General features: G+C 32.7%; 1 protein-coding gene across 1 annotated transcript; it reads right to left on the bottom strand.

Moving 5' to 3' along the window:
* Positions 1–145: 145 nt before the first annotated feature.
* Positions 146–13,474, bottom strand: slc25a1b (slc25a1 solute carrier family 25 member 1b). The gene is made up of 9 exons (XM_043231646.1): positions 13,215–13,474; positions 7,237–7,344; positions 6,799–6,898; positions 4,809–4,947; positions 4,484–4,568; positions 3,277–3,381; positions 3,087–3,202; positions 2,930–3,003; positions 146–1,933 (listed from the first exon to the last, which is right to left on the bottom strand). The coding sequence occupies exons 1-9, from the start codon at positions 13,324–13,326 to the stop codon at positions 1,819–1,821; spliced, it is 954 nt and encodes a 317-aa protein (XP_043087581.1). The 5' UTR covers positions 13,327–13,474; the 3' UTR covers positions 146–1,818.
* Positions 13,475–14,358: the final 884 nt, after the last annotated feature.

The following is a 14,358-nucleotide window of genomic DNA, read 5'->3' as shown; positions in this document are numbered from 1 at the left end:
TCTTTTACTTATTCTCAACCTCCCACAGATTTTGTTTTTTAATTTTGTTTTTATTAACTGCAATCTTAACTGCGAATTATTTATCCTGTATAATGTTATATCACGCGTTCAATTCACGCTCGAACAAACAAAACAGACCCATTCATCCAGTCAGCATCATTTATTCTGAACCAGGACATGAACCGAAGGCACGTTATTTTTTTCATTAGCGTGACAATTAATGCACATTTCCGTCCGCAATGCATTCTGACAACTTTCACAGAAACACAAGAATAAAATCATCCAGCCCCGAACGCCTTTTAAGTCAAACACACGCCAGTTCAAGACTCGTTGCGTAACTGTGCATCTAAAACGCGTCTTTTAAGAGTCGAGGAGCACAGGCGCGGACCACCGACCTCTTTAAGACGGCGCGACCAAGGCGAAACGCGAGTTATTCAGTAATGTCTAAACTCTAAAACGGTGGCGTACTACTAAGTTAAGCCACTCCGGTATTGAAAACATTCGCTTTGTACAATGTCTGTTCCCAGATCGAATGCGCTGAACGTTTCGCCTCTGTTGTGAGTTTTTACAGAGCGGCGAGAGCATCTTGAGGTAGGAGAGCCGAAGGAGGAGAGGAACAGAAGAACGTTAAGGCACGGGAGCGATCGGCGATCGGCGATCGGCTTCGAAGAGGCCGCATCCGTTGACCTTTATTTCCTCGCATCGTTTACAACGTCGAGCTCGGGTTCAAGAAGTAAAACTTTGCAATCGAGCGACTCCGGCTCTTCGGGTGAAACAATACTGTTCGATTTTCAGAGGTCGAGGCGCACAGTCACTGTATAAGTCACTGTTCTTATGCCGTACTGCTACAGCAGGGTTTCATTATACTCAGGATGATCGAATGTAAACAAGCAGAATTACAAAAAACAGATCGCGCGACGCGTATTAATATAGGCACTTAAAAATAACCACTAGACCTGGATCACCACCGAACGTCAAGGCGCGTGCGTCACGCGTACCGTATGATACTTGTCAGACGTTTTAGGTGTTTTTAACGAGGCCTCTTCCTCTCACCGAGGCCGCATTTGTTCGAGGCTGAGATATTGCGAAATACCATTACAATCTGAGATAACCATTTTCTACGCGAATGCATTATAAAACGTCATTTATCAAGTCGCGTGGTCCTTCAGAAATCATTCTAATATGCTGATTAAATTGTAATGGTATTTTTTTACGATATATTCGTATATTCGAGCATAATAATGCAGCCCTGGTCAGCAGAAGAGATTTCATTAAAAACACAGACAAGTACTGTATAGGGTATAAAACACATTTTCATAATTAACAGCTTTGGTGATTATTTTTTATTTTTTTTTTTTAGATGAGGCTAATCTATGCATTTCAGACTACATGTAGATTTTTCTAAAATGCATATTTTGTTTTTTAAGATTAGGTCTTCAGCACTTAGTATATAACCACATTCAAGGAAAATAAAATTAAAATACACGCAATGGAAACGTATAATATCTGCTGGTAAATTGCACTTAAATAATATTGTTGAAACTACAATTAAATTTTCTATGATACCTGACGTTTAAAAAATAAAACTAAATTTGAGTCTCCCGAAAAAAGATTTCCATAAAACTATATTTAAATTGGTCTTTGGGGTAAGCATTTGGTGTCTTTCTCACATTAGTTGGGAAAAATCTCTCCGTTTGTTGATTAAGTGAAGGTAATTAAGCACATTTCAGTGACTTTCCGAGGCGTCTGCTGTTGGAAGATATCACAGTGTTATGATGTCACAAAGGCCAGGCTCCGCCCACCAGAGCCACGCCCCCATTAGTCCGTCTTCCACACCTTGTTGAGAACTTTAACCACTTCCTCGTAGATTATAAATACTATAGCCACGTCCATACAGACCCGGCCTAACCTGGGAACGGTGCCTTTGTAGAATCTACAGAAGAGAGAGAACGACGTGAGCGCGCTTAAATAAAAACACGAGGAAAAATTTAATATGCATTACAGTAACGAGAATTACAAAAATGAAAAAAGAATTAAAAAACAACGGCAAAAGTGTGTAGATCTGTATGAAAATCATTTGTTCTTTTGATTTGGGGGTAAATTGTGAGTGAAATTACTTAAAAATTATTAAAAGCATAAAATTACTACAACATAAACTAAAATAAAATGTGAATAAACATTTTGTAAAAAAAAATGCAATAGTCTTTATTTTATTGACAAGACATTTCATTTAAATTTTTGTTTATATTTAAGCAATTTTATTTTATTATTTACATGCCTACGAAGCTGGTCCTTGTTTAAAATTAAAACTGTTATTGATCACTTTCTGTCAGTAAAAAAATATATATATATAATAGCATTGTGAAAAAATTGCAGTTTAAGCTAAAATAAATCTTACAATTTAACTAACTTCAACTGACTAATATAATGTGAAGCTGATGTTTCAGAATTACTAAATAAGAATACATTTAAGCAAGAAAAAGAAAAATTTAATAAAAAAGACAAACAAATTAGAATAAAATAAGAAATTTGTGTCACTTAAACTAAAAAATAATGTACAAAATGCACAATTGTCTTAGAAATAGTGTTTATATATATATATATATATATATATATATATATATATATATATATATATATATATATATATATAGATATTTATTAATACATTTGCTAAAAAATAAATATAAATATATATATATATATATATTTTATTAATTTATATAGTATATATAATTTAATATATATATAATATATTATATGTATATATATATATATATATATATATATATAAATATAAAAATATATATATATATATATATATATATATATATATATTTTTTTTTTTTTTTTTTTATATATATTTTTTTGCAAATGTATTAATAAATATCTTCATCAGGTGCTTTGTGCTGGTGTCTTGTTTACTTACGCAGCAGGTCCCTCGTGTTTCATGATTTTAACGGCGCAGTCGACCGTGCTCTTATATTTGTGGGCTTCCAGTCCCTAAAAACATCACAAAAAAAAAACTACATTCAACCGTCCCGTCGATGTCTTACTACATCACTCGCTTTCCGCTCGTCACACACCTGCATCCTGGTTTTGATCACATCCAGCGGTGTGTTTCCAAACACGCTCGCGGCTCCAGCGACGGCTCCAAACACTCCGGTCACGAAGGGGTTAATGGTCTTGTTGGGGTTATCACCTAGTTTCGGAGTGAACAGCTTGGTCAGCACACAAGGTCCTCGTGCGATGGTAATTATAGATTGTGTTTCGCACCTTTGTACCAGTTCCTGAGAGCGGTCATTACGTAGAATCGGATGGCCTGGTTCGAGCCCTGCTTCAGTACTGTTGCGGTCAGTCCCTGATAGGTTCCTTTGAGTCCTGTGAAAACAGACGAGAGCCGTTTCAACTCTAAATACTGCTTTCATTTTGCTCTAATGAGAGGCTTGGGGTAGTTTGGAGCTGATCAGATAAGAAGTTATGAAATGCACGAAATGCAAGGTCATAACGTATGAGACCAAATCTATCTTTAAGTTAATAATTACAAACAATAATAACAACTAAAACCAATTATTGCTATTTTCGGTACAGTATGAGACTAATCTTATTATTTGAAAACGTGTAAGTTAATAACTACAAATAATAAAAACAACTAAAACCAATTCTGAACATTTTCAGTAATGTATGAGATTAAATTTACTACATGAAAATGTTTAACTTAAATAATAATAATAAAAAAAACTACTAAAACCATTTAATTCATTAACATAACATTATTTAATTAATTAAATAGCAATAAAATGACTAACAATAAAAAATAATAATAATAATAACGCTACATAGAAATGACAAAAGCACATTAAGTTACTAGAACTTCCACTAAAATGTTTTAAAGAATTTATTTAAAATAAAAAAAATAAATAAAACCTATAAAAAACCTAATCCATAGTAATATTTTAAAAATATAACACATAGACAATACTAAAATAACATTTTGTAAATTTGTAAAACACTTCTGGAGTAGTTTCGTAGTAAACAAACATAATAGTAAATATACACTAAAATTAAATAGCCCAAATAAACTCTAGAAAGCAGCCAAAATTGTGCATAAAATAGCGTTTTGAATATTCTGAATAGCTTCAATCACCTTTTTTAATTTTAGTAACATTTTTAGTTTTTTTTTTGCTGTATTTTTGCCATAGAATTTATAAACATGAATATAAACAAGCCTATATAATTTTATTTTCCATTTTAGTGTCTTTAGCACACCAAAATACAGCAAATTAAAGTAAGAAATGCCTCCTTGATAACTGGCTGCAATAAAATGTTTATATATTTTATTTCAACCCGTGTTTATTTTATTGAAACGAACGGTGTTCGTGTTTATCATTGATTCTAGTAAACTGCTATTTATCGCTGCGTGTCGGTCAAGTGTGTCTCGTCTCCAGGAGGAGGTGCTGCAGACCGAACAATCCACACGTACCTTGTGTTCTGACTATTTCCCTCACGCCGTGGAAAAACCCTCGGTACTTGGGGTTCGCTGAGGTCTGATCGTGGATGAATTTGACCTGAAAGGAAAGGAAAGAACCAGAAATCAATTCTGAAAGGTTACGCTTCGCATGACAATGCATTAAAAGCTGCATCGTAAGCTGTAAGCTTCCTGAGCGCGCGTTAACGCATCGGTATAATTCTTGTCTGATTGTCAGATTACGCAACTGGTGAACTGTATCTCTTTTTGCATCAGCGTGGGATATCTTATACCGCGTCTAGACATCAAGTGAGCAATGCAGTTGCAGTGTGCGTCGCACCTTTATAGTCTCCATCGGACACACCACGACTACAGCCTCGGCCACTCCGGCTCCCAGACCACAGATCAAGCCACGGGTACTGTCCAGCTTCCCAGACTCATCCCTCATCTTATTACTGAGGAACTCAAACATCCCAAACCTGCAGAGAAACACGGTCATGACGGCCTGAACTCTAACCAAACAAAACAACTCTCACTTATTTTTCAGAACTTTGTTTAGGAGTAGGATAAGAGAGAATCAAAACAATAAATAACTACATATACATATATATATATATATATATATATATATATATATATATATATATATATATATATATATATACATATATACAATATATATATATATATATATATATATATATATATATATATATATATATATACATATATATATATATATATATATATATATATATATATATATATATATATATATATATATATATATATATATATATATATATATATATATATATATATATATATATATATATATATATATATATATATATATATATATATATACACAATGTATATATATATATATATATATATATGCATATATATAATAATCATTTATATATATATATATATAATATATTTTATATATAAAAAGAGAAATCATACATAAGAATCTTTGAAAATGTGAATCATTTTAACAAAAAAAGAGAAATCATACAAAACAGATGTTATTTTTTTATTTAGTACAGTCTTAAGTAAGCTATTTCACATAAAAGGTGTTTGCATACGGCCACTAAACAGCTTTAATTATGAACATTATTTGTGACGGCTGTGTTTACGAGTCCCTTGTTTGTTGTGAACAGTTCAACGGAGCGCTGTTATTCTGAAACATCCTCCACGTCCTGTGGATTGTTTGTGGATCTTTTGCATATTTGTACCCTTTCCAGCAGGGACTGTATGATTCTGAGACCCATCTTTTCACACCGAGGGACTCAAACACAGCCATCGAAAAGGTTCAAACATTCCCTGATGGTCCTGAATAAGAAGCGAGGGGTCACAAAAATGTGATATTTTTATAGAATTTCAGCTATTTCAGTGACTATAAAGGTGACTGTATGTAAACATCTTTTATGTAAAATATCTTACTCGGGACAGTATATAAAAATATTAATGCATTTTGTAGAATCTGTCTTATTTTGTTAAAAGTATTCACAGATTTTGCAAGGGGTTCCCAAACTTCATGCTACTGTACAGCGTGTATATATATATATGTGTGTGTGTGTGTGTATATATATAAAAATAATTATATATATATATATATATATATATATATATATATATATATATATATATATATATATACACACACACATACATACATACATACATATATATAAATAAATGAAAATAAAATAAAATATATATATATATATACACACACACATACATACATATATAAATAAATGAAAAAATAAATAAATAAATAATAAAAAAAATAATATATATATATATATATATATATATATATATATATATATATATATATATTTAATTAATTTTATTAGATTTTTTTCCCCATTTTTGTATTTCTGTTTAATGTTTATTTTAAATTTAGTAAAAAAAAATGTAATCCTTATTTTCATTCAATCATTATTTATTTATCATTTTTCATTTCCAAGTGTATTCGCTTTTAGTTCATTTCTTATTTATTTAATTACAGTGGATCAAAACCTTGTATCGGTGTTGTCCTAAAACCCCAAATCAAAACGCATTCTTGCGTGTCAGGTCCCTACATTTTCACTTAAAAGCTGTACACGACTTAATATTTTACGAATGTCCTCCAGTGAATGCCTAACTGATGTCCGATGTCACAAGGGGTTAGCGAGCGAGTAACTAGCGCACATCTAGTCCATGCAAAAGAAATGTTGTGGAGCAGAGCTAAATCAGAAACTGCGGGCCGCTCTCAGCCGCAATGAGACTTCACACTGACAGCCGAGGCTTATCCCAGCGGGACAGGATCCGCTCACCTCACCGCGGCTTTGGGAATGGAGCCATAAAGCAGAGAGCTCAGGCCTCGGTACAGACCCTTCACCCCATGGCCGCGCACCGTCTGCTTCACACAGTCCACTGATGAGACAGGACGGAAGAATTAAAGACCATCACTACCATCACACACACTCCCGAACAGCACTTTAGAAACATGATCAAAAGCCTTCATGAAGTCGTCTCAAAAGAGAACACGGCTGTCGAAACGTGACAAGCGTGCTTTTGGCTAATAATTGAACCCGGTTGAACAATCCCGGCTGATAAACTTCTGATAAACCTGAACCGTACTTTGACCCGTCTCTGCTGACGAACCGACGCACAATGATTAAATGAAAGTGTTTGGAAAGCTCTCAGCACAAGGCCGATGTAATTATAATGGAAAGAGACGATAACATAAAGCGCGTGGGGGAAATACACACCGATGCCTTTGTAGCGCGGCGGGTTTGCCTTCTCGTCTAACTGAAGCTGTGTTTTCACGTACTCCGTAGGAAACGTGATGCAGATTTCAATGCCTCCGGCAATCCCGCCTGCAGAACACAGAGGAATTATTAATAGTGATATTTAGCATGTAAACCACGGATCGGGGTTATTTCGGTTAAAATAAATCAATTAAAAGAAAAATTGTTACGTGAAATAAAAAAGGGTTAACTGAAGTAATACACACACACATAGAAATATAAATGTATAGAAATATAAAATATAAGTGTGTATTGTCTATATATATTATGCATATACAAATGAACACGTGCATGGATATATTTAAGACAATTGTTGTTTATATATGAAATTATATATATATATATATATATATATATATATATATATATATATATATATATATATATATGAAATATGAAAACAATATATATATATATATATATGTGAAAAATATTTGCATATATATATATATATATATATATATATATATATATATATATATATATATATATAAAGCATAAACAAAATTATTTTGCATTCAATTATTTAATTGTGATTAATCGTTTGACAGCAGTAATATATATATATATATATATATATATATATATATATATATATATATATATATATATATATATGAAGGTAAACTCATAATAACTAAAATAACTAAAACGGATAAAAATAATAATTTAATAAATAACCCAAATAAGCATGACAAAAACACAAAACTAAGTAAAAATTAAAGTAAAAAACAACAACAACAAAAAAACAAAACAAAAATAAGTAAAAATAAAAACTAAATACAATATACTAATCCAAACGATTCTTGAAAACTACAATAATATCATACGAAAATAACACTACCATAAATAAAACAGAGGGAAGGTCCTATATTTAAAGGCTATTTTTGTTTTTGTACAAAAGCATAATAACCTGTTATTTAATTCTATTTATATATTATAACTACAAAAAACGGTCATAATAAGGCATTTTGGGTAGTTATCAGTGCATTGCTATGTGGTCGCTAAGGGGCTGTAATGGTTGCTAGGCTGTTGATTGCTTACAGGACCAGATAAAAAGCATTTTAATAATCCGGTTTCTAGATATGGCTTATTATAAATTCAATAGCTAATATCAATAGTAACAGCAATTCTTGTCTAATTGTTTTCATTCTATTTCAGCCAACTAATCGTAGGATTTACGATAAAACTATTCACTCTTAAATTTTATATAAAATTTTACAAATAAACTTGCACATCGAATTAAATCCTACATTTTAAAGCAGAAAGTCTAAAACAGACTCCAAAAATGTTAATCTTTTGAAATTTATTGTCTGTGTGTATAAGTGTGTATTGTCTACATATATTAAGCATATACAAATGAACACATGCATGGATATATTTAAGATAATTGTTGTTTATATATGAAAATAATAATAATAAATAATAAAAAAATAAAATAAAAAAATATATATAAAATATATATATATATATATATATATATATATATATATATATATATATTTGCATTTATTTGTTCATTAATACAGTAAAACTAAATAGCTGATTTCTATTTGACTATATTGTAAACTGTAACTTATTCCTGTGATTAAATCTGATTTTACTGCAGTCTTCAGTGTCACATGATCCTTCAAGCTGATAGCATTTATTTGATGTTTTAGACGTTTCGCAACATCACACATATCTTTACTGTCACTTTTGATCAACTCAGCGCACCCCGAGCGAGCAAAAGCATTCATTTGTTCAAACCAAGAGAGGTTTCCACACCAGCAGTCCTCTGAATGTCTCGCGAAAGTCCACCTTAACTGCGTGGAGCACATCTGCAGCTCAACAGGCGGCAGTAAAAGGGGGCGTGTCCTCCAGCGATTGGCTCAGAGGATCCGCCCCCTGCTCTCTCTGACGGGTGTGACTGTGAAAGAAACGTTCTGCTCTTTCATCAGATCCTAACCCTGATGACACATTTAGTCTTCTTCCACCGCTTCAGGTGATCGGTCAACAACCTGCGAACATTATTACACACTGTGCACATTCCAGAGGAAAAAATATCACTCTCGTAACTCAGTTCATGGAGTCGCTTTTCATTCGGGCATCAGCTTTCTTTGAGGCGTTTCTAAAATAAAGTAGACGGTTGTCAGATTATAGAGCCGTAAAAATGATTGCAGACGGCAGAGCAATGCTTGAGTTGAGCTGGAATTGAGAACGGCTGGAGATCTCTAGAAGAGAGACATTAAATATTATAAAATAAGTTTCTTTTAGGAGAAATATCGGAGTAGGCCCGTCGCAATAATCAATATATCGACTTATTTCATAATGTATTTACATGACCTCAGTCATTTTTGGTGATGCATTATATATATATATATATATATATATATATATATATATATATATATATATATATATATATATATATAAATGGTATTCCTATTGTGTCTAAGTCTTTTGCAGCTTCTCGTACATAACGTTTATGTAATGTAATGAGGTGCTAGTACATTTTTTTAAATCCTTCTGTAAAAAAAGATTAATACGGCCTCATTTAGGATCTGTGTCTTTGTGCATTGCGTTTTTCATCAATAGAGAGCACCCTTACTTTTCAGAAAATAAAAAAATAAAAAATCTGTAGATCTCCATAAAAGCTCTTTGCGCATTTGTTTTTTCGACTTGTAAGAAAATGCATATCTACTGTTTATTCAGGTTTTTAAGGCATCTGATGCTTTGACACTTCATTTCCCGATCTTAATATTTTTAAGAATCAAATCGGCTTAAAATGCTCTTCAACTATTGCTTATTGCAGTTATTTATGGGGCAATATATTGCGCAACAAAAAAGTCTCCTTTTAATCTTACAGATGGCTAGAAGAAAAAAAAAATGTAATGATATTTAGTTAGTTTTCTAGTTTTCTACAGGATGCACTAAAATGCAATCTTCTACACATCTCAATGTATGCTAATGCAATGTATGCTAATTAAGATGAAAAATGTAAAGACACAAAAATAAAAATACGCCGTCATTGTTATGACAAACAACTGATCATACATCACTAATATTTAGTGCTTTATATTTCTAATTCCTCTAAATAACTTCTGATGTTTCCCCAGTGGTGAAAAAACTACAATTGTCTCCATTTTAACGTCGCTGATAATTCACTGAACAATCCCGTGAGCGTTTAGGCTTTTTTTGTCAATGTATATTTTTTCTGTACAACCCCAGTATACCCGTTTAACAGGTTTTTTTAACATTGTGTCTTATAGCAGGCGAAACAGCAGGATATTGTGTAGGGGGGTCAGATATCTAACCTGTTTGACCTGCAGATCTCACCGAGCCACAAAAACTGCCCCGAGGGAGAGTCCCAAAATCACCAGGTACGTCCACGTACCAATAATATTCGTGCACGAATCACTTGCAAGTATTCAGAGTAAAGAAATAATTCACTTTTATATGATATAAGACACAGAGGAATCGGTAATACCGGGATATATTACTAGATTTTCTTGCATTATACAATATAATCGATTGCTGTGATCGAAGCTGAATTTTCCGCATGATTATTGCCAAATTTGCTACTCAAGAAACATTTATTACTTTTTACATTACGTTAAAATCAGTTGTGCCGCTTAATGCTTTTGCGGAAACCACGGCATTGGTTTGAACTGGGGTTGAAAACTTTTGATCGAATGCATCCCGAATGAATAATGCATGCTGGATAAAAGGTATCCGTTTCTTTCGAACATCAAACGATAGTTAAAAAGGAAGTTCGGGCCACTAATAACGCTAGTTCCCTTTAGTGGAATAATACGAAACTGCTTATGCGTTCAGGGCTACGTCCAAACTCAGATTTCTTCTTCACATGACACTTTATAGATGTCAGGAAAAGTATTGAAACGCTTGATGAAGCACGAAATGTTTAGTCAGATCCTAAGAACAAACTGCATGACACACCTAATCCTGCTTTACCTCTGTAAATCAAACAAAGTGACTCTATATGATGCAATCAATGGCCTTGTGCGAGTGTGTGAGTGTGTGTTTTTCTGCTGAGCCATCGGTTTATAGTCAAGTACTAGCATGACTGGTCTTTTCCACTTAAAAAAAAAAAGGCAGCCAAAAGGAAGGTTTTTTTTTCCCTCAGAGGTGGAGCAGGAGTTTACATTTTAATTACAGTAAATTACGTTAATGCTTTCATTTTAAAAACGCAACGACAAGCGCGTACTTTTATGAAGATGAAAGGTTTCTATTTACATCGTTTTTTTTGCAGCGCAGAGCATTTTAACCAATCGCAGGCAACGAGTGCTATCATTGGCCAATCAGAAGCGTTTCAGATAATCGGCGCTCAGTGAGCCAGTTTGTCCAGCGCGAGTGGTTTGCTCGTACAACCAACAAATTATAAACAAAATGTAAATACGAAATGTATCCTGACAGAGCACAGACAGAGTCGGTGTTCACTCTGAACTGCTTCAAACGGTTCGGTTCGATTAAGTGAACCGGTTCAACCAGTTCATTTAAAAGAACCGGTTCAAAGGAATCGCGAACCGGACGCACGCGCTTGCGGCTGCACGTCCTAATAAACAACATATTTCAACACTTACAAACTGTCTGCATTCCACGTTAATGTGTTAATGTGTCCATGCCACAGGCTCTGTCATCATGTCATGCATGCATCCAGCACATTTATCACTCCACTGAGCAATTACTGGGACCAGAATAAGCTTCATGCAGCACACAATTAGATATGAATGGAACTACTATGAGTTTCTCATTGCATCTCAGACACGTGCCCTGGCAAGGCATTAACCACACTAACTAAGAGCAATTCAGGGAAAGGATGGAAAGTCTGTAACTACAGTTTTAAGGCGACAAAGTTATCCATAGATGCAGAGAAGAAAATAAAGAAAAATTAATGTTATAAAAGAATGTTGTAATTTGGAACCAGTCATAAAAGGAGCAAATAAGATAAATAAAAGTATTAACTGAAAATATAATAAAATATCAATTACGAATAATCTAATTTGATTATTATATATATATATATATATATATATATATATATATATATATATATATATATATATATATATATATATATATAGCTGTTTATTAAATATTAAATGAAATGTAAATCAAAGCCCCTCATGGATAACAGCACAAAAAGAAAGACTTTATCAATAAGGGAAAAAGGGAAGAACATGTCTGAGTCATATTTCACCCAAAAAATAAAAAGAAACAATTAAGAAATTACTGTTGTGACGTTATTTTGATGGTAATAAAGCACATTATTCACATTGTTAATATATAAAAATACATATATAAAATGAGATGTAAAAGAATAAAAAGAATGTAAAATAATAGATAATATAGAGTAAAATATTATGTGTATATATATATATATATAATATATATATATATATATATATATATATATATTTTTTTTTTTAAATAAAAGGAATGCATTTTCTACATTGCTAGCAGTGAGAATTAAGGTGTAAAACTTAAATGTGCTTAATTGTCATGAAATTAATGTTAATGTATTTTTTGTTTTGTTTTTTAGGGTGTAATATCACATTTTCCTGACACTTTTGATTGACACATTCTACTTTTGTTGCAGGCAAGTCCTGAATGATACGTTCAAACACAGAAACGCCACGCTGTGCCAAAGCTCTTCTGTTACTTTGTATCAAAGTTCTTTCGTTGCTCTGCATCAGTTGCACACAGCGTGAGACACACACACACACACAGAGAGAGAGAATACTCGCCTGTGCAGTGATGTTGACTACAGCCCTGTAGGGATCAAGTGAGCAGAGTGCTGTAAACAGTGTGGATGACAGTGCAGAAAACCGCGCGGCACAGCTGATCTGGAGTCAGTCGCGGCACAGCTGATCTGGAGTCAGTCGCGGGCGGCTTTCGCGGTTTCTTACGCGACTCGCGAGCGCAAAAAACGCACTTACCGGCTAAAATGGCCTTTCCAGGGTGTGTGAGCTTGGCTTGTCCCGCGGGCGCGGCGGCTGATAAACAGCGCGGTCTGTGGAAAGGACTCACAAATTTCTGCTTCTCTGACATGTTGCTCGTTTTGAAGCGGGGTTTGCCTCCTGCGCGGCAGAAACGGCGCTCATAAGTGAACTCACGGACTCTTTTGACAGCCTCGAGTTTCCTGCTCGCTGTCAGGAGGACACCGACTCTGTGTGTGTGTGTGTGTGTGTGTGTGTTTTTAAGGGAGGGAGATTCTCTGTCAGAGCGCCATATTTCTGACAAACACAACAGTCCTGTTAAGGTGGAACGGAACGAGCGCTTAAACTTTACGGGAGTTGTTTCTGGAGACCGCGTGAAAGAAACCACTGTGCATTTTATCAGTGAAAAAAGAACACGTTTTGTTCACTTCGGACGCTTTTAAGTGGCAGCGATTTGTTTATTCGTTTATTTTTCTGACGCATGTTAAGGTTTTATTATTAATTGCTTTAAAGTTGTATGAGTGAATGGATTTATTATGTTAAGATATGTAAACAAATGTAATAAACAATATTGAAAAAAAACCCAAAAAACATATACATACATATATATACATATATTATAATTTATAATAACAATAAATTATATATATTACACATTTATTATATATATATATATATATATATATATATATATATATATATATATATATATATATATATATATATACACATGTGAGCAGAGCTCTCTTTTAAAACTTTTAATTCTTAAAAAAATTATATATATATATATATATATATATATATATATATATATATATATATATATATATATAATTTTTTTAAGAATTAAAAGTTTTAATTATATAATGGGGGTCTATTTCTTTATCTCGATATAGTCTAAAATACTAAAATAACAAATCATATATAATTAAATATATATAGGCAAAATAGAACAACAACATTAATACAATTCACAAAATAAAAATAAAATAAATATTAACACTAATAAAATATTATTATGTTAGAAACTATAATAGTATCTCAATGACAGGTAATATATAGGTATAGATTCTTTACACATTCTTTGAAAGGTGATGTTTTTTAAGGTGCAAAGGGTGCAAGAGCGTATGAGAAGTGTAACTGA

Source organism: Puntigrus tetrazona, unplaced genomic scaffold (genome assembly GCF_018831695.1).
Source record: "Puntigrus tetrazona isolate hp1 unplaced genomic scaffold, ASM1883169v1 S000000397, whole genome shotgun sequence".
NCBI lineage: Eukaryota > Metazoa > Chordata > Actinopteri > Cypriniformes > Cyprinidae > Puntigrus > Puntigrus tetrazona.
This window is presented reverse-complemented; position numbering and strand designations above follow the sequence as displayed.